The 20,791-nt window shown below is 41.0% G+C and overlaps 1 protein-coding gene across 2 annotated transcripts in view; it reads left to right on the top strand.

Moving 5' to 3' along the window:
* abca7 (ATP-binding cassette, sub-family A (ABC1), member 7) overlaps nucleotides 1-20,791 on the top strand; it is a 28,692-nt gene that overhangs the window by 4,450 nt on the left and 3,451 nt on the right. The window contains exons 6-48 of one of the 2 annotated variants that reach the window (XM_035646703.2): nucleotides 576-694; nucleotides 812-1,009; nucleotides 1,173-1,265; nucleotides 2,049-2,286; nucleotides 2,479-2,618; nucleotides 3,010-3,126; nucleotides 3,237-3,434; nucleotides 3,627-3,832; nucleotides 4,102-4,278; nucleotides 4,411-4,633; nucleotides 4,727-4,948; nucleotides 5,200-5,404; nucleotides 5,921-6,034; nucleotides 6,410-6,581; nucleotides 6,999-7,130; nucleotides 7,307-7,446; nucleotides 7,580-7,717; nucleotides 8,126-8,367; nucleotides 8,672-8,729; nucleotides 8,874-9,076; nucleotides 10,047-10,176; nucleotides 10,292-10,315; nucleotides 10,928-11,073; nucleotides 11,212-11,336; nucleotides 11,514-11,621; nucleotides 12,347-12,539; nucleotides 12,757-12,851; nucleotides 13,375-13,407; nucleotides 13,556-13,661; nucleotides 13,750-13,824; nucleotides 13,970-14,139; nucleotides 14,812-14,989; nucleotides 15,255-15,370; nucleotides 15,830-15,974; nucleotides 16,648-16,771; nucleotides 17,081-17,210; nucleotides 17,522-17,648; nucleotides 17,938-18,000; nucleotides 18,147-18,253; nucleotides 18,417-18,558; nucleotides 19,250-19,384; nucleotides 20,239-20,342; nucleotides 20,557-20,649. In XM_035646703.2, the coding sequence (XP_035502596.2) occupies nucleotides 576-694; nucleotides 812-1,009; nucleotides 1,173-1,265; nucleotides 2,049-2,286; nucleotides 2,479-2,618; nucleotides 3,010-3,126; nucleotides 3,237-3,434; nucleotides 3,627-3,832; nucleotides 4,102-4,278; nucleotides 4,411-4,633; nucleotides 4,727-4,948; nucleotides 5,200-5,404; nucleotides 5,921-6,034; nucleotides 6,410-6,581; nucleotides 6,999-7,130; nucleotides 7,307-7,446; nucleotides 7,580-7,717; nucleotides 8,126-8,367; nucleotides 8,672-8,729; nucleotides 8,874-9,076; nucleotides 10,047-10,176; nucleotides 10,292-10,315; nucleotides 10,928-11,073; nucleotides 11,212-11,336; nucleotides 11,514-11,621; nucleotides 12,347-12,539; nucleotides 12,757-12,851; nucleotides 13,375-13,407; nucleotides 13,556-13,661; nucleotides 13,750-13,824; nucleotides 13,970-14,139; nucleotides 14,812-14,989; nucleotides 15,255-15,370; nucleotides 15,830-15,974; nucleotides 16,648-16,771; nucleotides 17,081-17,210; nucleotides 17,522-17,648; nucleotides 17,938-18,000; nucleotides 18,147-18,253; nucleotides 18,417-18,558; nucleotides 19,250-19,384; nucleotides 20,239-20,342; nucleotides 20,557-20,649 (6,004 nt within the window). The remainder of the gene's footprint in view (nucleotides 1-575; nucleotides 695-811; nucleotides 1,010-1,172; nucleotides 1,266-2,048; nucleotides 2,287-2,478; nucleotides 2,619-3,009; nucleotides 3,127-3,236; nucleotides 3,435-3,626; nucleotides 3,833-4,101; nucleotides 4,279-4,410; nucleotides 4,634-4,726; nucleotides 4,949-5,199; nucleotides 5,405-5,920; nucleotides 6,035-6,409; nucleotides 6,582-6,998; nucleotides 7,131-7,306; nucleotides 7,447-7,579; nucleotides 7,718-8,125; nucleotides 8,368-8,671; nucleotides 8,730-8,873; nucleotides 9,077-10,046; nucleotides 10,177-10,291; nucleotides 10,316-10,927; nucleotides 11,074-11,211; nucleotides 11,337-11,513; nucleotides 11,622-12,346; nucleotides 12,540-12,756; nucleotides 12,852-13,374; nucleotides 13,408-13,555; nucleotides 13,662-13,749; nucleotides 13,825-13,969; nucleotides 14,140-14,811; nucleotides 14,990-15,254; nucleotides 15,371-15,829; nucleotides 15,975-16,647; nucleotides 16,772-17,080; nucleotides 17,211-17,521; nucleotides 17,649-17,937; nucleotides 18,001-18,146; nucleotides 18,254-18,416; nucleotides 18,559-19,249; nucleotides 19,385-20,238; nucleotides 20,343-20,556; nucleotides 20,650-20,791) is intronic. The other variant, XM_035646704.2, reaches the window with a different exon arrangement.

Genomic DNA, 20,791 nt, shown 5'->3' with positions numbered 1-20,791 from the left:
ATGAAAGGCTTTAAACAGGTGTTGAGTGACTGGCTGAATGTGGCCTTTTACTGCTGTTGTGAACGGAGCACAGAGAGTCTGTTCAGCCTCTCCTTACTGTACGCAGATCAAATTACATGACTGTCCCGAACAAATAATCGGATGAATGAAAGTACATTCTCAAGTGTATTATAAGTCCAACATTCTAATGGAGGATGTTAATATTACGACGTTTGTAACTCCCCTGCTTGACCTTCCATTTTCAATCTAGCTTCACAAACCAGCACTTTAGGTGAGATAGTGAACAAGCCTTCGGGATAATAGTCATAGTCATGCATGACGGGAAATGCAATTATCTATTATCTCAGCCACACTATTTATGTCCCCAGAGCTGAGTGCAATTTAATGTTACGGATTTTGAATTAAAGCACATTTCTCGAACTGGAGCAAATAAAATATACTCATTCTATCTTAGAAATCTCTACCGTTGGTGTCGCGCAGGGCATGAACCAACCTGCAAACAGCTTGTGGATATATTCTGTTGTGGATTTTTTTTTCTTGTCATGCAGGACTTAATGTCTCTCTTTCTTCTGCAGTCGAAACAATAGAAGATTACATGACAGCCAATGAGACGCTTTCCACCTTCCTCCTGACCAACAGCAGCCTGTCGCCTGCAACCGTCAACCAGCTGATGAAGGCTCGTCTCAACTTACAGGTGAAGAGCACCAAATCCTCCAGAATATGGCTCTAGTCAAATCAGTTCATCTGTTCTGCCACCATTATAATTTCCCAAAAGATGCATAATGCGTTTAACTTTCAATTTCCCATTCAGGTTTCTCTGGCTGGAGCTCAGATGCAGCTCAAGGACTTGGTGTGTAACGCAAGCATGTTAAGACAGTTTCTGATGGTGGACGGAGGAGAAGCCGTCCAGAATGATCTTCAGACTCAGCTGTGTGACCTGCCTGCTGACGTCCTGCAAGAGGCCGAGCGCCTTTTTCTCTCTCAGCTCGACTTCACCAAATTGTTCAGGGTAAGAATCAGTGGACGGGGGGAACACACTACCTTCTGTAAACTTACCAGTGAGATTCAAAGAATTCAGATACAGTTTTCTGTTTCCAATGACACTGATTTGCTTAGATATATATATATATATATATCTCTCTGATGAGCCGTCTGTCTCTCCCTCCTGTCAGAGAGACCGTCTGATGGCCAACGCTGGAGACCTCAGGGACATCAGCCGGGCCGTCACCTCAGTTTCGCAGGAGCTGGCTGTCCTCGTGGATGATGTAAGGAAAAAAAACATTCACAGCCTGAGAATGTTTTGGAAATGCTGCATGTTTGCATTCATTATGAATATGTCTGTTTAAACAAGTGAGACCACTGAATAGATGGTTATTTTTGTTATTGGCGACAGCGCTAACAACTGAATTGTTGTGCTTCCCTTATAAGTACAGTATTTCATATTTCATTTATAGAATATGAAGATGCAAAATAATTTTGATTGTTATAATCTGAAAAACTAAAAGGACAATATATGATGTGAGGATCCTCCGTTTAGAGTATTTCAATCTGTATTCTTTGTATTGTTTTTGGCAGCTCATGTAAAATTTTAGTGAACATTTTAACCTGCACATAGCAAAAAATGCAAATATCAATACCATTAAGATCCAATTACAAAAACAGATCTTGACCTTTAACTCAAAAAAGTCAGTGAATTTCAATGGAAACACAGGAGATCTTGAAATCCTGTTTCATAGCACAATTCAGGCGGTTCCAGAAGCCTCACACTTTGGGTGATAATGCCGAAGAAGTCAATTTACGCATGACAAAAGTCTGCAGGGGCTCAGTCCGCAAGGCTGAATGTTGAACATTTGAATGCAGCCTGTGACTCTTTTCATTTTACGTGATGTAAACAACCTTGAAGCTTTTACATGTAGTGGCTACAGGAAGCATTTGTTGTTTGTATATGGTTTTGTAGTTTTCTGTCTGTTTTTCTTACTTTCTGACTGAATAATATTTCCTTTCTCTTTCTCCAAACCTGCTTGCTATCACTTCTGTCTTCCTATCAGTTTTCCTCCCTCTCCAGCTTTGCAGACATGAGCGCAGCTCTTCGTCTTCTGTCTCCTGAGAATCGCACGGCGCTGCCCAGAGAGAGTTTCCGAGCTTTTTCGAGGATCATGTGCGGTCACCCCGACGTTGGAGGTGAACGCATCCCGTCACTCAATTGGTATGAAGACAATGACATCAAGTCCTTCTTAGGCAAAAACGGCACTGAAGACACCGAGCTGGACCGTGACAACAGCACCAGTAAGAGCCTTTGCGGATCACAGTGTTTAGTGTTATAGTTTGTTTTCATGGTCAGACACCGAATCAGCGCAACATCACTTGAATCAAAGAACAGCTGTTTCCCTTTTGTTCTGGGTGCACTGCTGGTATTGTTTCAACCTGTTTTGTTCATCTAAGTTTTGTCCCGTTTGGTCTCCTCTTTCCTCCCTCCAGGTCCGTTCTGTAAAGGTCTGATCCAGGGTCTGGAGTCCAACCCTCTGTCACGCATTGTGTGGAGAGGAATCAAACCTCTCTTTATTGGAAAACTACTTTACACACCAGACACTCCTGCAATACAGCAAGTCATGAAAGAGGTAAAACACGAGAGTGTTAGTGAGTTAGTACAAGAGGAATGATGTTAAATGAGAAAGTTCACTTGTTGTCTGCAGGGGACAAGTTAAAATAAAGATTGATCTGCTTAATAGACAGGAACTGCAAAAGTGGAAGACATTTTTCACCGTTGTCCTTATTTGTAACCAAAGCATGTGTCATTACTATTCAGAGCATGTCTTGCAGAAATCCATGAATATCACATACAGCTACAGGCAATTGTGTTAGTTTCCATTCATCACACACAATCTTCATGATTTTTGTATTGAAAGTTTGTGTCTGCTTTGTCTGCTAATCTACTTGTTGTAAGACAACTGGAGGCATCATTAAGTTAATACATCCATTTAAGATAACCACAAGTTGTATCTGCTGAAGGTGAACAAAACTTTCGAGGACCTGCAGATCCTTCAGCAGCTGAATGAAGCCTGGATGGAGGTGGGACCACGAGTCAAGCGCTACATGGAGAGCAGCGTAGAGATTCAACTCCTGCAGGTCTGACCCACCAATTTCTGTTGTTCTGCAAGAAAAACGAGTCTTTCATGACATTTAAAGCCCCAAAAAATCGTTCTTTCAAGTTATGTGTCTTTGTGACTATGTAACAGAATCTGTTGAGGCGGCCAGAGGTTGCAATACTGGTCAACATGCGTTTGGAAAACACTTCCTGGACGGCCTCGCGGATCTCTCGTTTCCTGTCCACACCCTCGCCAGACGCCCCTAGGAATCCTAATGCAGCCCCTACCTGGCTGGACGTCTACAACGACATCAGCCACACAATCACCACTCTCGCACAAGTCACTGAGGTTCTCTCTCCCTGTTTACGCTTTTTTTTTTGCAAGAATTTCTGAAATGTCAACCTTTGTGTAGAAATAGGTGTAACAGAATTTTTATGAAATATATGTGGGGAATTGTTAAAGATACTTAAGTTCATCTTTCAGTCTTTTTCCCTGTCATTCACCGTTCAAATATTTTACATTTTCTTTCTTTTGCTGCAGTGTTTCTCTCTGAACAAACTGGAGGGGCAGGAGAGTGAGGGTAAGATGATTGACAGAGCACTGGAGCTACTCGAGGACAGGCAGTTTTGGGCAGGTGTAGTTTTCATGCTGCCCAACTCTTCATCTCCTGAGCTGCCGCCCCATGTCACCTACAAGATCCGAATGGACATCGATGATGTGACCCGGACAAACAAGATCAAGGACAGGTGCTGAGAAAACACAAAATGTCTTTTCCTGCTTCTTTTACTCTGTAATTTATCGATCTTTTCATTGGAATGGTGAAGCAGCTGCTTTGGTTTTGCCCACGTGACCCTTTTCTGAGAAATAGAGACTTAGAGCATTTTGGAATAACTGGACAACCCACATTGTGACACAGCTTATTATGTTTTCAATTTCAAACTCAAAGAACAGTTTCAGCTTTGAAGTTGTTCAAGGCAGGTGCTCATTGTCAGGTTTTTGGCATTTACTTCTTCAGGTTTTGGGATCCGGGCCCAGCAGCTGACCCATTTAATGACATGCGCTACATTTGGGGCGGCTTCGTTTACGTCCAGGACCTGGTGGAAAGAGCTGTGAGCCGAGTCCTGACTGGAGTTCAACAGACTACAGGCATCTACATCCAGCAGATGCCCTACCCCTGCTATGTGGATGATGTGTGAGTCGTGTGTTGCTGTAAATTGATGTTTTGGTAAACTGTTCACATAGGTTTTTAAGGTAACAAACCAATAAATCCACATTCTGGACCCCTGATCATGATTTCTCAATTTCCTCCTGATTTTTTTTACAGTTTCCTCCGGGTGCTGAACCGCTCCCTGCCTCTCTTCATGACTTTGGCCTGGATCTACTCGGTTGCCATGATCATCAAAGGCGTGGTATACGAGAAGGAGGCAAGGCTGAAGGAAACCATGAGGATTATGGGTCTGGGAACGGGAACGCTGTGGCTCAGCTGGTTCATCAGCAGCGTGGTTCCTTTCCTGGCCTCTGCAGCGCTTCTCATTGCTATGCTCAAGGTGAGATGACCGCTCGCTCCACAGCAAACATATTAAAGGACAAGTGAATGCACATTGAATGCTCAATGCCTTCTTGTCTTTTTTTTCTTCCAGTGGGGGGACATTTTGCCATACAGCAACCCGACGGTTGTCTTTTTCTTCCTCATGGCGTTTGCCACTGCCACCATCATGCAGTGTTTCCTCATTAGTACCTTCTTCTCCAAAGCCAACCTGGCTGCTGCCTGTGGGGGGCTCATATACTTTAGCCTCTATTTGCCCTATGTACTGTGTGTTGCCTGGAGAGACCACCTCACCACCACACACAGAGTCCTCGCTGTGAGTAAAATAAATATGGGTAGAATCAGAAAGTGTCATGTGTACAGTTGGGGAAAAAATATTCCTGGTTGTCAAAACTGAATTTCTTTTTTTATTTCAGCAATAGTCTCAGATAAATGATTGTATCAGATACTTCACTTCATTTACAATGTAAATGTATGTTACTCATTAAATGAAAATGTTTGGGTCTTTTGTATTGGCCATTATCACAAGTGTCCAAGATTAAAAACGGTTTGTTCTTCTCTCCTCAGAGTTTTCTCTCTCCTGTGGCATTTGGGTTTGGCTGTGAGTATTTCTCTCAGTACGAGGAGCAAGGTGTGGGCATCCAGTGGCACAACCTGCACTCCAGCCCGTTGGAAGGAGACGCCTACAGCTTCACTATGTCTATTGTCATGCTCTATGTGGACGCCTTCATCTACGCCACTGCAGCCTGGTACATCGAAGCTGTGTTCCCTGGTAGGACTTCTTTTTCTTTCATTTGAACTCAATCTGACAAAAAACTAAAAAAAGTTAAGCTTCCAAAAATATATTGAACTCATTAAAGGAAAAAAATTGAGTCAACTGATTCTATCTCAAGCAGAATCTTTCTCGAACTTTATCTGGCTAGAAATGCAAAAGAGATTTCCTGCTGTGAATTCAGTTTTTGGGTTCAAATTGCAAACTTTTGTCAGGATACATTACAATAAGTTTACAGTTGAGTGAGTGAGCATTATTCTGAGTTGGAGTAATACATACAAATTTAAGATTTAATCCAGCCATTATGTAAGTCTTCAGAATATGCCAAGACACAAGAATGATGTGAATGTCACTTCATTTAAAAAGAAAAGAAAAGAATTTTGCATTAACAAAAAAGTTTGCCTAATTGTTAAAAAGTAAAATTGCACCCAAAACTGTTATGTTTAGACCCAGATTTGAAAATACCAGAGTTTTACCTTCACTAACTGTGCATATGCTTGTGTGTTTTCACACCAGGTGAATATGGGATCCCTAGGCCTTGGTATTTCATCTTCCAGCTTAACTACTGGGGTGGAGTTCCACTGGAGGCAGGTCTACCGATCCCGCCGGCACCTACAGAGCAGGATGACGGTACCAGATTCCAGAAATTGCTGCACACCAGCACATTTTTTTTCTGTAATCTAGAGGGTTCAATCACACATACAGTTGGCCGTCTTTGTCTGATATGATAGTGAATACACTTATTTATATTTAGATGATCTTGATCAGCCAGTGTATTTAATTCAATGTGTTTTAAATGGTGCAAATAGATAAATCAATAGGTTGGTTTGAGTTTGGATGTTCTCGACAGGTCATTTAAAAGTTTGCTATTCAGATTGTAGATTGTGATTGTGTGTTGCAAAGGGATTTAACGTGTTTTTTTTTGGGGGGGGGGGGGGATTTTCCTCTACTTCATATAGTATGTTTTATCTCTTCAAAGTTTTTAAGCTGCGTGTCTGTCATCAGATCACATTGAACCAGAGCCCAGTGACTTGATCCTGGGCGTGAACATCAGAAACCTGGTGAAAATCTACAAGAAGGGAGCCAAACTGGCTGTCAACCACCTCAACCTGAAGTTTTATGAGGGACAGATCACCTCGTTCCTCGGCCACAACGGAGCTGGCAAGACCACCACCATGTGAGTAAAGCTGTGCATTGAAAGATGACGACTGTCGTCACTCATGTCTTCTATAATTATCTTGTAGAGAAATTTATATTTTCATAGATAATGAGATGCAGAAATAACTGAGGGAAACTTGGACCAAAATGGGAGCATTTTTTAATTTTTTTTTAAAAGAAGACCTGAAAAAAAGAACAAAGCCTTTCGCTCTGGTAGAGGCTAACCACTTACACCTGCAGAACTTTGTAGCTTTTAAAGATCTTCATTATGCATTGATTATCAGTTACTGTATGAAAATAATGTGGTTTATTGTCAGATGTATTTTCACTTACATTAATGTAATTTGCTGTGGTTGTCTGTATAATATATGGGATTGTGATCTAATCTAATGTGCAAGGTAAACCTGAACAAGAAATGTATGTGATTTTTGGTCAGATCTGTCCTGACGGGCCTGTTTCCACCTACCTCTGGGACCGTGTACATCAAGGGAATGGACATTCGCCATGACAAGGATCTCATCCGAAGGACGCTGGGAGTCTGTCCACAACACAATGTCCTGTTTGACATGTATGGTTCAGCTCTCCCACGTCTGCTGTGTCCTGTAGCTTTCTGTATCAAGACATATTTGTCACATTATCTTAAAACAAATAACGTCTGGAAAAAGTCAGAATTTGTTCAAAGGAATATATTACTTTTGACAGATTTTCATATTTTGTCTGTGTGTGCCTCTCTGTGTCTCTCAGACTAACAGTGGAGGAGCATGTGTGGTTTTATGGATGTCTGAAGGGTTTGTCTGAAGCAGAGGTGAGAACTGAGCTGGACACTCTGCTGGACAACGTTGGCCTTCTGCATAAACGACATGAACAGACCAAAAACCTCTCTGGTAAACTCACTACTAAGTTTGAATTATTGGAACTATACTAATGTAAAGATGTAATTTAAAAAACACATTTTTCTTCATGAATGCTTTTTTTGTTTGTTCCAAAATTGAAATTGTCCCTGTGTGTTTCTGTCAGGTGGCATGCAGAGGAAGCTGTCTGTGGCGATAGCATTTGTTGGAGGATCTAAGGTGGTTGTTTTGGATGAACCTACAGCTGGAGTTGATCCTTACTCGCGCAGAGGGATCTGGGATCTGTTGCTCAAATATCGCAAAGGTGGGGGGATTGTACTGTGTTTCAACTGTAGTGATGGTGACAGATCAGGATATGAAGTCCTGAATCTCCTGATATAATTCTTGTAGGTTGAAAGATGATCATTGTGCCAAAATACACAAATACCTACTATACAAATTATTTATACTTTTTTTGGTGTGTGGGGTTAACAGGATGGCGCATATTTAAATGCTTCAGATCAAAAGTATACATATATGTGAATAAGTAGTAGGAGAAATTGTATGGCTAAAAGCAGCGGCTCTATATGAAATTTAATGCCAGCATGTGTTTTAATGAAACAGTCCATCAGCCTGAAAAAAAAAACCCTGAAAGATGACAAGCAAAACAAATGACACAAGACACAAATGACAAGGCCACGTGAATATATTTCTCTGCTCTTTTCTCCATAAGACCGGACTATCATCTTGTCCACTCACTACATGGACGAGGCAGAGCTGTTAGGTGACAGGATCGCCATCATCTCCCAGGGGAAGCTCTGCTGCTGCGGCTCACCGCTCTTCCTGAAATCCCAGCTGGGATCTGGTTATTACCTCACTGTGGTGAAGCGGGAAGGACTGGAAACCAGCAATCCCAGCAATACCAGTATCTGCACTAGTACCAGCTTCAGCAAAACCAAGCTTCCTCCTCCCAAGGTCTGATTTTTTTTTCTTTTAAATATGCAGGAAAAGTTCAGGTGTGCCAAAGTACGATAGAAAATCAACATTTGAGTTTTGTTCTGCATCTTTATAAAATCCACTGAGATAAAATGAAAACATCAAGAGCTTTAAGCTTGAAGTAAAAATTAATAAATAAATAAACATACATACATACATGCTCATCTAAATCCATCCACCTTGGTGGATAATGAGCCACTGGCACTTTGCTTCATGTATTTCATGTGACACTATCGTGTTTGTCCCTATCTTCTCCTCTGTAACTCTGTAAACTCTGTTTCAGGACAGCGAATCATCATTGAGTGAAGACACTGGGCTGGGTAGTGAAGCAAGCAGCTCATGTGAGTGTTAAACAATGTTGGTACAATATTAGTTAAGCACTGTTTGGTGCATTTGCACTTTTTTACTAGTACTAGTTTACTATTAATGATAATTCTTTAAGACCTCACATCATTTCTCTTTCGTCATCATCATCATCATGGCAGACCTGGCGGCGTTGCTCGCCCTGGCACAGCACCACATCCCGGGTGCGAGACTGGTGGAGGAGTCAGGGCGCGAGGCGGTGATTAACCTGCCGCAGGTGGCTGCTAAGAACAGTAGCCTGGCCATCTTTCTGTCCGAACTGGATCAGAGGCTTCCTGAACTGGGCATCAGCAGCTACGGCCTTTCAGACAGCACACTGGAGGAGGTAAATCATTTATAGTCACATTTACATTGATGGATGAGTTAGTCACTATCCACTGGTTTGAAGTGTCGGAGCCGAATCCTATTTTTTAAGCTATGCTAAACTAAACAGAATCAGCACATCACAAAACAGATAGCACTGCAATATTTATATCTTAGAGATAAGAAAAGTTTTAAAAAAACAATGTAAAAGCTCAAAACAAGTAAAAACAAGAGATATTTTTGTGAAAATCTGTCATATTCTTTCTGAAGTAAACAAAACTAAATGAATTCTATGACACTGACTGTTCTCCGTATTAAACTACTTATACATGGAAGCAATAGAAACCCGATCCTTCTAATGACCTGTAAATTAATGATGTCTTTCTTGGGGGAAAAAAAAAACAGGTTTCTATACAATATTTCTGGTAAGTGAGGTCTTGAAAACACTTTCCTACTAATCTTCCCTGGCTTCATATGAGTCGAATGTCTGTGAATGACTGAATCACCATCTCACTCAGTCAGGTCTTATCAGGAAGGCTGGATATTTGTGGAGCAGCCATGGTTCTAATGGGCTTAACGTTGGCATCAGATTAGTGCTGATAGTGGACTTCGGGAGCCAGATAAGTTCACTCAGGGTGAATTAGTTACTCACTGTTTGCTCCTCTGACCTTTGCGTAAATGCTAATTGATGTCCTTTTACTGCCATCTGCTGTCAGAAGATAGAAGACAACTTCCTGGATGTCTCTTAAACCAAGAAAATGCTAATCTTCTGTTTCCGTAGTTGGGAAGATTGATAATATTATCTTCAACATGGAGAAGCTGAAATTGATTAATAACCTTGTAGATTTACCCTGTCATTATATAACAAATTCTCCACCGACTAGAGGTGATTTTCTCTTTTGACACTGGATGATTCTTGAAAGATAGTCCTTGTTCTGTTAATGAAAATAAGAGTTCAAGCTCTTATCATGGCCATCCTGTCCCATTTCCAGATTTTTCTGCGGGTGGCAGAGGAAACTGGCGTGGATGCTGAACCTGTGCTCCAGGCCGAATCTCCCCACCGCCGACAGCAATCAGCAGGGCAGAGAATGGAGAGACAACAAGCTGAAGAACCAGAGACAGGTATGCACCAACACTCAGACACATATAGTATATTTGTCTTCATACCACACAGTGTTTCCAAAACCAATCAGAACATCTCTCCAATTGTGACCATTTGTTTCCATACTGCTGTCAGGAAGGAAAAGGCTTCGTAAGCAAGGTACCCTCAGATCATCTCTCACTGACAGTTATTAGATTTAGACAACTTTTAACCCAGATTAGATGCACAGCATTTACAAAAAAACTATCTTCACTCTCACTATTTCAACTGTTAGAGTTGGAGTTGACAAATAAGACCAATAAACCAATGTTTTTGTATTTTATTTTGTCATTGTCAGTATTTCATTTTTTTAAATTTTAAATCCCAAAGTTCAAATGCATTCTGTGTTTCCCCCAGAACTAAAGTTAAAGGCTATGAAAAAGCATCAAGACCATGGTGGGACATAAACTAAAACCAGACAGATCAAGATCTTTAAGTTTTTGTAGCTACCAGATTGAATTGAGACACCACACATCAAACCCTTTTCAGTAGTAGTAGTAGTGAAACTATTCTACACAACTGACTTGAAAAATGATTTAATAGAAACCAAACACTTTAAGTGTTTTCATGTCAAGTTTCTACTTTTGTTGTTTAGAGTAGAAACATGACAGTTAGCTCTGGTGTCCTCATCATATCCAAGGTGGTGGACACTTACTAGGATCTATATACTGTATATTTTTCATCTCAGTATATTATTGTAAGTTCTCATCCTGGGTCTTTTCCTGTTAACAGAACCACTGGAGACAGACCTGCTGAGCGGAGACGGTCGAGGTGGGATCCCCCTGACCGGATGGTGGCTGACGTGGCAGCAGCTGAGGGCTCTCTTTGTCAAACGCTGGCTTTACGCCCGGAGGAGCCGCAGGGGCTTCTTTGCTCAGGTGATGCCAAGCACCAGCAGCTGCTGTTACAATGCATGTTTTATTGTCATAGTTTTTGTAATGGAAAATTATTAGTCATTGGTCATTACTAGAGAAAGGTTTAAGTTGATCTCTGCTGAAGGTTGCTTCATATTTCAGATTGTTCTGCCGGCTGTGTTTGTCCTGGTTGCCCTCCTCTTCAGCCTCATCGTACCTCCATTCGGGAAGTACCCTGCCCTGCACCTGCAGCCCTGGATGTACGGACAACAGTTCACCTTCTTCAGGTTGGCATCCACCCAAATATCCATTATCTTAGTCAGCACAGAAATGATTTTGTGAATGAGTTTGGTCTACTCTGCCACTCTGTCCAACGTAATCAGTTTCTAATTGAAAGTTTAAATCTGTATAATTACTGGTTATTTTCTTCACTCACTCCTTCACCTCTGGTTTAATACCCACAGCAACGACGCCCCCGGGAACACAGCCATGGAGAACTTGTTGGAAGCTTTGCTCGACCAGCCAGGCTTTGGTACCAAATGCATGGAGACAGAGGAAGACGACAACAGCACGTAAGAGACAAAATCTGTTAACACAAGACTTTGTCACAATGGCATCAGTAGATGTAGAAACAGCAATAAAGTTAGTGTGACAAAGTTTTTAAAACAATAGGAAAAAGAAAACTTTATTGTACATCTTTGGTGACAAAGGTTCACCATCAGCTTATTACATCATACATCACAAATGATAAGAACACTATATATTTTAGAACAATAAAAAAATGATTCACGACCAACTTTAGGAGTGCCAGGTACATAATGAAGAAAATTGGCATAATTACAGGTTTAACTAATGTATTTTATAGCTATTATAAATATTGTATCTTAGATAAAGTGCAAACAAAATAGCATTAAACACTACATTGGTGACATAAAATTCCATCTCTTAAAAACTAAGATGAAATGGACAGTGTTTTGATTAAAACTTTCTGAAACATAGCAAAACATTCAATATTCTTTCCTTTCCGAGGGAATACCGCCTGGGATGGAGGTGAAAATTATTCACTTCCTCCTGGGAACACAGTAGTTATTTGATTGGTGGTATTAAATAGTCAATTACTTTCACTATTAGCTATAGAATTATTTCTGCCTGCACAAATTTCTGGCTTTGACTGAATCTGTTTGTTTCCAAAATATTTTTTATTTTTAACACCAGTAATTCATGCTATTGTCCATGTTTGAAGCCAAAAAAACGACAACCCCACACCCTCTATGTTGACTCCTTGTTCTCCCTGCAGGAGTGCTCAGTGTGAAGGGGAGCAGGTTGGCCTGTTCATGCGACCACAGGTTTCCTACTCCACCTGGCAGATGTTCAGCAGAGGAAACTGGAGCATAGACAGACCCTCTCCTAAATGTCTGTGTAGCACAGAGGACGTCCGCCGGATGCTCCCAGACTGTCCACAGGGTGCCGGTGGGCTGCCACCTCCACAGGTCAGTGTGATGTCAGACAGGGACAGAATGCAGCGTTGAGTGTTCAGACTTTTCAATGAACACTTTCACATGCTGATATGAAATGACCTTGCTGTGTGTTCAGTTATAATTTCAATCCAAATCATTAACATTCCCTCTGCCTGTGCAGGGTGAAATGTATTCTGGGATCTATTTGGCTCTACAACTTTCAGTTGAGATCTTTTAATTAAATTTTCAGATCAGGAGATTGACTGGAGACGTCCTCCAAAATCTAACAACTTATAACGTTTCCGATTACCTGGTGAAAACCTACTCTCAGATCCTCAAGAAAAGGTACTTCATGAATGATAATACAATACAATTTTTGGGGGGAATTCCATTTATAGTACTTTTGATCACCTTCTGACGTTTAGGTTTTTAGTTGTGATTATTGGTCAACCTAAAAGCTTACATCTCAAAATTATTTAAGTGTCCAAAGATACATTTCCCATTTGTCTTCTTTCTCTTCTCTTGTTGATCAAGCGCCAATCGTAAATTTAGAAATATATATATATATATTATTATTCGTTCTAGTGCCTTTCGTTTTACGGCAAAATATATTATTTATTTTAGTCTACACACTATATAACTTTATTAATGTTGAATTTTAAAAAGCGTTTTTATTTGGGGGCTGATGACATCCAGTATCTTTACGTTTTACAAACAGAATTCAGACAATCTGACATAAAAATCACAGATTGCTGGAATGAGAACATTGGTGTTAATGCAGAGATTGCAACCCTGTGTTACACAGTTAATGTTTCCTTTACAAATCTCCCTCCTTCACTCAATCTTTCCTCACATGTTCCAATTACAGCATGAAAACCAAGAAGTGGGTGAATGAATTCAGGTAAGATGCTGGAATAAAACATAATTATGAGGGCAAATTGTCTGCAGTAGCCATCGTGTCTAAAGTTTCCTCTTCTGAAGGACTGAAAAGAGAAAAAAAACTAATGCTCAGTACGTTTTCAATTAATCAATTAATTTCTGCGTTGCAGATATGGAGGCTTCTCCCTGGGGGGCAGAGCCACCCAGACTTTACCTCAGGCCCAACGTGTCCAAGACTCGATCATGGCTATCAGGACTCGTTACAGAGTTCCACAGGTAAAGTGAGGCCTCAAGCTTGTTTAGGGAATCCTGCCGTCTCCCTGAAAATTCTAACGTGTTGTGATGCGTGTTGTTTTCATCACAGAACAGTTCACTGAATAATCTTCTTAACCGACTGCCGGATATTCTCGGAGGACTGAACAGTCAAAACAATGTTAAGGTAAATGTTTGTCTGTGTATCTAATGTATCTCTGATCATAGACAGCTGTGAGTCTAAAAAGGAAAAATCTAATATAAAATGCTTAAATCCAGACAGGACACAGACAACATGACTTGTGTGTGTTTTTTTTCACTGCTGTATTTAGGTGTGGTACAATAACAAAGGCTGGCATGCCATGGTGTCATTTGTCAACGTGATGAACAATGGCCTGCTGAGAGCAAGTCTACCCCCAGGGCCAGAGAGGACGAGACACGGCATCACTGCTTACAACCACCCGCTCAACCTCACCAAAGAGCAACTCACCGAAATGGCCTTGTAAGGTTTTTTGTTAGATGTTATATTACCCTCGTGTTGCCCCTTTTTTAGCAATCATTCAACGTAATGATATACTTCAAACCATTCATTTACCGTCAGACAGACAGACCTTTGTTGTAGAAGGTGGTTTATCAATTTGTAAGAAAGTTTGATAAATCTTTGATAGATTTTAAGGAACAAACCTTAAGCTGTTTTACAAAAGAAATATATCTATGAAGCATCTTTTCAGACATAAACTTTGGAAAATTTCAGAAAAATTGCGTCTGGACATTTTCCGTAGTTTGCTGTTCACATATGCAGAACGCAGCAGGAGATTGTCCAAGTGAGATGCTTTTATCAACAGCAGGAAATTTACAGGAACATTCAAGTGACTGGTGGAGTCTGGGTAGAGCGCCCACTCGCCGTGAGATTTTCCCGCTGTGTTCTCACATGGCCTCACTTGGACATTTTCTGGAAATTTTACTACGGGGGCTGTCTGGAAAATGTCCGGAGCAACATTTGTTGAAATTTGCGTTCTCACATACATGTACAGCCCCTCCGGAAAAGTTCAGGAAAATGTCCGGACTAAAGAGCAAGTCTGAAAGCAGCTTAAGTTGATTATAGTCAGAAGGATTTGACTTATTTATAGCTGTTAAGGACTTACTCAGTGTGTATGTTTTTTCACTCTTCCAGGATGACTACATCAGTGGATGTTCTGGTTTCCATCTGCGTCATCTTTGCCATGTCCTTTGTGCCGGCCAGTTTTGTCCTTTTTCTGATCGAGGAGCGAGTCAGCAAAGCCAAACACCTTCAGTTTGTCAGCGGGGTCAAACCGATCCTCTACTGGCTGGCCAACTTCACCTGGGACATGGTCAGTACTCAGGAGAAAGTTAGCCCAAAGTCCCACACCTTTCATATTGTGAAGTTTCCAATTCAAATAATTTTATCTATATTGGGCCTAATCACAGTTCACATTATGAGACCTTGTGATAATAGAAGCTCAACCCAGTTTTCCAGACAATACTCTGGTTAAAATGATTATCTATCAAAAAGTCACTGGCTCAGATGCACCATTACTCTAGAGCATATCCTGTAGAAGAAAGACTTCTTCTGTTTAATTAAATATTTGTTTACAGTTGAACTACACCGTCCCAGCCACCATGGTGGTGCTGATCTTCATTTGCTTCCAGCAGCAGTCATATGTTTCTGAGACAAACCTGCCCGCTCTCGTCCTGCTGCTCCTTTTTTATGGGTACGTCACTGACTTCGGTCCATGGTGTTACTCTCTTCAAAACATCAATCATAAAATCTGAAAAGACAGAAATGATCTGAGTGGTTCATGTCTGTCCCTGCAGTCCAGAATCAATTGTTTTCTTTAGATCTGTTTTATTCTCTCATTCATTTAATGAGAATTCATTTCCTGTTCAAGACATCACAAACTTTAATCTTGATCTGTTTGCAGTAGTTATCTTAAATTATCTGTATAGACATAGGATTTATATTGTGCAATTATATAAACCCTCAAGCAAATGATAAAAATGACTTCCATATTACTTAAATTTACTGATACATACATTTCTTGTGTCTAAACAGTGCAATTGTTTTGTTTCTCTCAAAGGACAAAGTCTCTATTGTCCAACTTGGATCATGATCTATAACAAACGTAATGTCTCTCTCTGTACTTACTTGAAAAATCGGTTATCCTTTTTAGGTGGTCCATCACCCCTCTCATGTACCCAGCCTCCTTTTTGTTCACTGTCCCGAGCACAGCTTATGTCGTTCTGACCTCCATCAACCTCTTCATTGGAATCAACGGCAGCGTCGCCACCTTCGTCCTGGAGCTGTTTGTAGACGAGGTACAACTGTTGATTTCCTTCTGAATCCACATGATCTCAGCTACACATTGGTGTCGGTTTACGTTTTTTCTAGCCTTTTTTTGTTACCGTACAGTGGGTGACCAATGCTAGATGCAGATTTTTTGGGGGGATCTGCACCAAATTGCACACACTCATAGATATCAGTCTCGTAAATATGCAATTTTTTTCATGATGCAATTTTTTTTTTGTGATGTCTTGCGAAAATGCAAAGAAAAAAGAAAACGCCATAGGAAAATGATGAAAATAAACACTTGGATCTGACCCTTTGTACGGATCCACGCCCAAGTTTAATGGGTTTTTCTTGGCAAATGTTCCAACAAGTTTTGCGGAAATCTGTTTCATAGTTTTTGCAAACCAACCAACCAAAAAACAAACAGACAGGAGCGAAAACATAACCTCCTTCCTGGACAACATCATAATAATGTAAAAAAAGGGAAATAATGCTCGAATGTGCGGAAAAACAAAGCTATTTTGGAGCTGCATTACCGTTAACACTTTCTTCATCAGCTAAAGTTTGAATTTAATCACAGTGATCTTTGTAAGATTTTAGAATTTGAAAGCCAGAAATCCAGACACATAGAGCAGTAATCTCTAAGTGATACTCTGCAAAGAGACTAAAAAAATGATGTACAGTATGTACGATTCTTTTCAGCATCTGAACGAGGTGAACCGGATCCTGAAGAAGGTTTTCCTAATCTTCCCTCATTTCTGTCTGGGACGAGGACTCATCGACATGGCCAAAAATCAGGCCATGGCAGACGCCTTCCAGAGACTGGGTATGACGCTAGGGAGGAGTTTTTATTACTGTCCTCTAAAGTTTTTATCTGTGTGTATGTGTCTATATATATCTACTAGGTAGGTATGTTTGTACTCTCTGTAACACCAGAAACAAATCTATTTGTCATTAAATAGCATTAAAATATATTTTGTTGCTTGGTACGTAATGTTTCGCTGATTGTCCAGCAGTTTACAGCAGTTTAAACATATACTGTAAATTTCATATTATATTGTTAGACTCTATTTTCATCACCACCACATGCAGTCAAACACACATGACTAAAGATGTGTGTTTCTTCCTTTTCCAGGCAGCAAACAGACTCTGGATCCGCTGCAGTGGGATTTTGTTGGAAAGAACTTGTTTGCAATGGCGGCCCAGGGTGTTATCTTCTTCATCTTCACCATACTGCTGCAGTACAAGTTTTTCATACACTTCAGGTATGATGAATACTACTCCTGAGGTTTATCGTCACCGGGGCACTTACTGTCATTGTACATGTGTCAGAAAAATCATTGATGCATAAGTATTTAAAACAAAACTTTTTTAAACATAATAGTTGTGGAGGTGATATTTAGAAATAAGGTGGGATTCAGATATTTTAATAAAATGCAGACAGTGTTCTAAAAGCAGTGAATGTATTAGAAGTTGAAACGTAAACCCAGATCACAAGCGTAGCTAAATCATTCCACAGAAGTAAAAGTAAGGTAATCAGAGTGGTCATTCACTGCTCTTGTATCTCTCCGTCCAGGCCGTGGTGGGCGGAGCCTGAGATGCCTCCCCTTGGTCCGGAAGACGAGGACGTTGCCAGGGAGAGAGAGAGGGTCAAAAGTGGCAAAGCCCAATCAGACATCCTCACCATGACGGACCTGAGCAAGGTCGAGATCTTGATGTGAAAAGTGACCAAAAATAAACCTGTTCAACCAATTTATTCTTCTTATTTAAGTATCGTTAGTAAAAAGAACGTTTCTGCTTTTTCTTTCCCTTTGTACTTACAGTACTTGCTTTTTAATTTGCTTTGTCCTTCCCCTTATTTTTCTATTTACTATGTTTGTTATGCACCAAATCACCAAAGCAAATTCCTTTGTGAGGGTTCTTGTGTAGGTTCTCCCATGTGAGAACCTACTGGGCAATATACACAATTCTGATTCAGATCGTTCTTTTCAGGTCTATAAAGCAGGCAGGAAGCCGGCGGTGGATCGTCTCTGCCTCGGGATTCCACGTGGCGAGGTGAGGGAGTGGCATCACTCGTTACGTCAAAGTGAAGTGACGACAGAAAAACAGTGTCTTACTTCTCTTTTCGTCAGCACTGTGTTTGTCAGCAGCTGCAGATACAGCCATTGTCTGAAGTCATTGATATTGTGTTTGTCCTCCAGTGCTTCGGCCTGCTTGGGGTGAACGGAGCAGGGAAGACTTCGACATTTCGCATGCTGACCGGAGACACACCCATCACCTTTGGAGAGGCGTCCCTCAACCACCACAGGTACAAACGGTCTCCGCCACCAAGTTACAGAAATGTTGTTCTACCAAGTGAATGACGTGAAAAATGCGATAACACTGCACTTTTTACTGCACTAGTCTTCGTTAGTGATATCAACAGTATTAGTATTACTAATGATAAACTGTGTTGTTTATGTGCTTCTCAGTGTGGTGACAGAGATGGAGCAGGTCCACAAGCTGATGGGTTACTGTCCACAGTTTGACGCCATCAGCGACCTGCTGACAGGTCAGGAACATCTGGAGCTGTACGCCCGCCTGCGGGGGATTCAGGAAGACTCTGTTACCAAGGTAACCAAGGTTCAAATGAATGAATGTGAAATTGTGAAGATGTCCTTCTGTCTGTTTTTTATAGATGTGGCTGCTTGTACAATTTAAATTTTGTCAAAAAATTTGTATTATTTGATTCTAAAACTCGGGTTTAGAGACATGTTGCTCCCTAGGATGTAAAAGGTGAACATCAGTTTCTGCGAGTAAGTGGCATTCACGTAATAGAATTTAAACTATAGATATGAGTAGCCATGTGGGGAAAAACATTCATGTCAGTCTTCCTAGTTGGAGCTATCAGGAATCTCAGACACAAATAATGTCACCTGCTTGGTGAAAAGCAAACAATGTTCACAATCTGCGAATGCAGATACATCAAAATAAAAATCCAATGTTAACAGTAACACAATCTGTTTCATAGGAGCTTCTTTCACTAAGAAGCCAATTCAAGTCGTTCTTGTGGTGTCGTGAATATGAGATTATATATATGAGAAGCATTCGTGCTAACCGTCACGGAATAATCTATCAACACAACAAAATTGAAGTAGAGGGCGTTTTGACTGTTCGTCCCACTCTGCTGAAATTACGTGAATGTTGTATTGAACCGAACATACCGCAGTATGATGTTGCTGATTCCTCAATGTCCAGTGGAGTGAATGTTTTTTTCCAGCGGCAGGAGGTACCAGTGATGTGGCCTCTCTGTGTTGTCCTGCAGGTGGCGCAGTGGGGGGTGAAGAAGCTGGGGCTGACACAGTACGCTGAGCGGGAGGCCGGAGGCTACAGTGGAGGCAACAAGAGGAAACTCTCAACTGCCATCTCACTGATTGGGGCACCACCTGTTATATTCCTGGTGAGGATCAGACTAGAGTACAAAAGAGCTAGAGATAAACTTTGAAACAGTGACACCTCACTATCAACCAATAAAAAGACACCTTGCCTTTAGAAAACAGTCAACATAAAATCAAATCACCTGTTGACTTCCCCATATACGGAATTGTGGAATGGCATTTTCACCTTTTCTTTGATAAAGGACAGTCAAGTGTATCCGCTGCTGGAGCAGATAGGAATTGGGGCGTTGAAGCATCTTTCTTTAGCATCAAGAGCTTCAACCAGCTCTTATCATGGCCGCCACCTGGATCCTTTTGGGTCATTTCACTCAGTTAGGAACCTTCATGAACAAAAAGGATTTTTAACCACAGCCTCAGACTAAATACACAAGGGAGGTACGGGTGAATGGGAACGGATGAAACTAAAGGCGGGGCAGAGACTATCACAAAGGTGGGAAATGCACAAGGACAGGAAGCAAAACATCCAACAAACACGCAGGCAGGAAGACGCATAGTGGGCAGATCAAATAATGGTTGGATAGCATCTGAAAAATAACTTTGAAACTACTGTACAACTTTATATCCTCATTTGACTGTATGAAGAGCACACAGTGGTAGTAACTGTGGCAAAATGAGCAGATTGGTGCTGTCATCTCTCTCCTGATATGACATCTAATTTAATTCATAAATACAGGAATTGCCAAGTAATGGCAATTGCCTTTGGTTCAGTTCGAGCAGCATGCTTACAGAGAAATACAGTACATATCACATATAGCATCCTTACATGAAAAAACATTGACATGCACATTAAATTGTGTCATTTTTTCAAACTAACATTTGACAATCTGTTCGCTTTTATTTCTGTAATCCTCGTCAGGATGAGCCCACCACTGGTATGGACCCAAAAGCCAAAAGGTTTTTGTGGAACTGCATTGTCAGCGTCACCAAAGAGGGAAGAGCTGTAGTTCTCACCTCCCACAGGTAGGAGGAGACTTATGATCAATAATTACATGTGTGCCCATTAAAAAGGAGGACCCACGAGTCCCTGTCTCTGAAAAACACAGAGACGCAAACACGATGCAGAGCAGTTTTTAAATAAAATGTGTGGTTATTGTGAGCATGACACAGACATTTAACCATTTTCTTCTTCAGTGTGTAAATGCTAACGGGTTTATTCCTCTGTCTCGATGGTCAGTATGGAGGAATGTGAGGCCCTCTGCACCAGAATGGCCATCATGGTCAACGGCAGGTTCCAGTGTCTGGGATCTGTTCAACACCTGAAGAACAGGTGAGCACATATACGCATATTTTGTCGCAACTACAACAACACAACAAGTCAAACTCCAAACAGAGTCAAAGGATGAATGTTAATGGAGATTTGTGCTGTTTTGCATCAAAGCTTAAAAGCCTCTCGTCCAGACACTGTGTCT

The sequence above is a fragment of the Scophthalmus maximus genome, chromosome 13, assembly GCF_022379125.1.
Source record: "Scophthalmus maximus strain ysfricsl-2021 chromosome 13, ASM2237912v1, whole genome shotgun sequence".
Lineage (NCBI taxonomy): Eukaryota > Metazoa > Chordata > Actinopteri > Pleuronectiformes > Scophthalmidae > Scophthalmus > Scophthalmus maximus.
The sequence above is the reverse complement of the archived record's forward strand: the minus strand, read 5'-3'. Positions and strand labels throughout refer to the sequence as shown.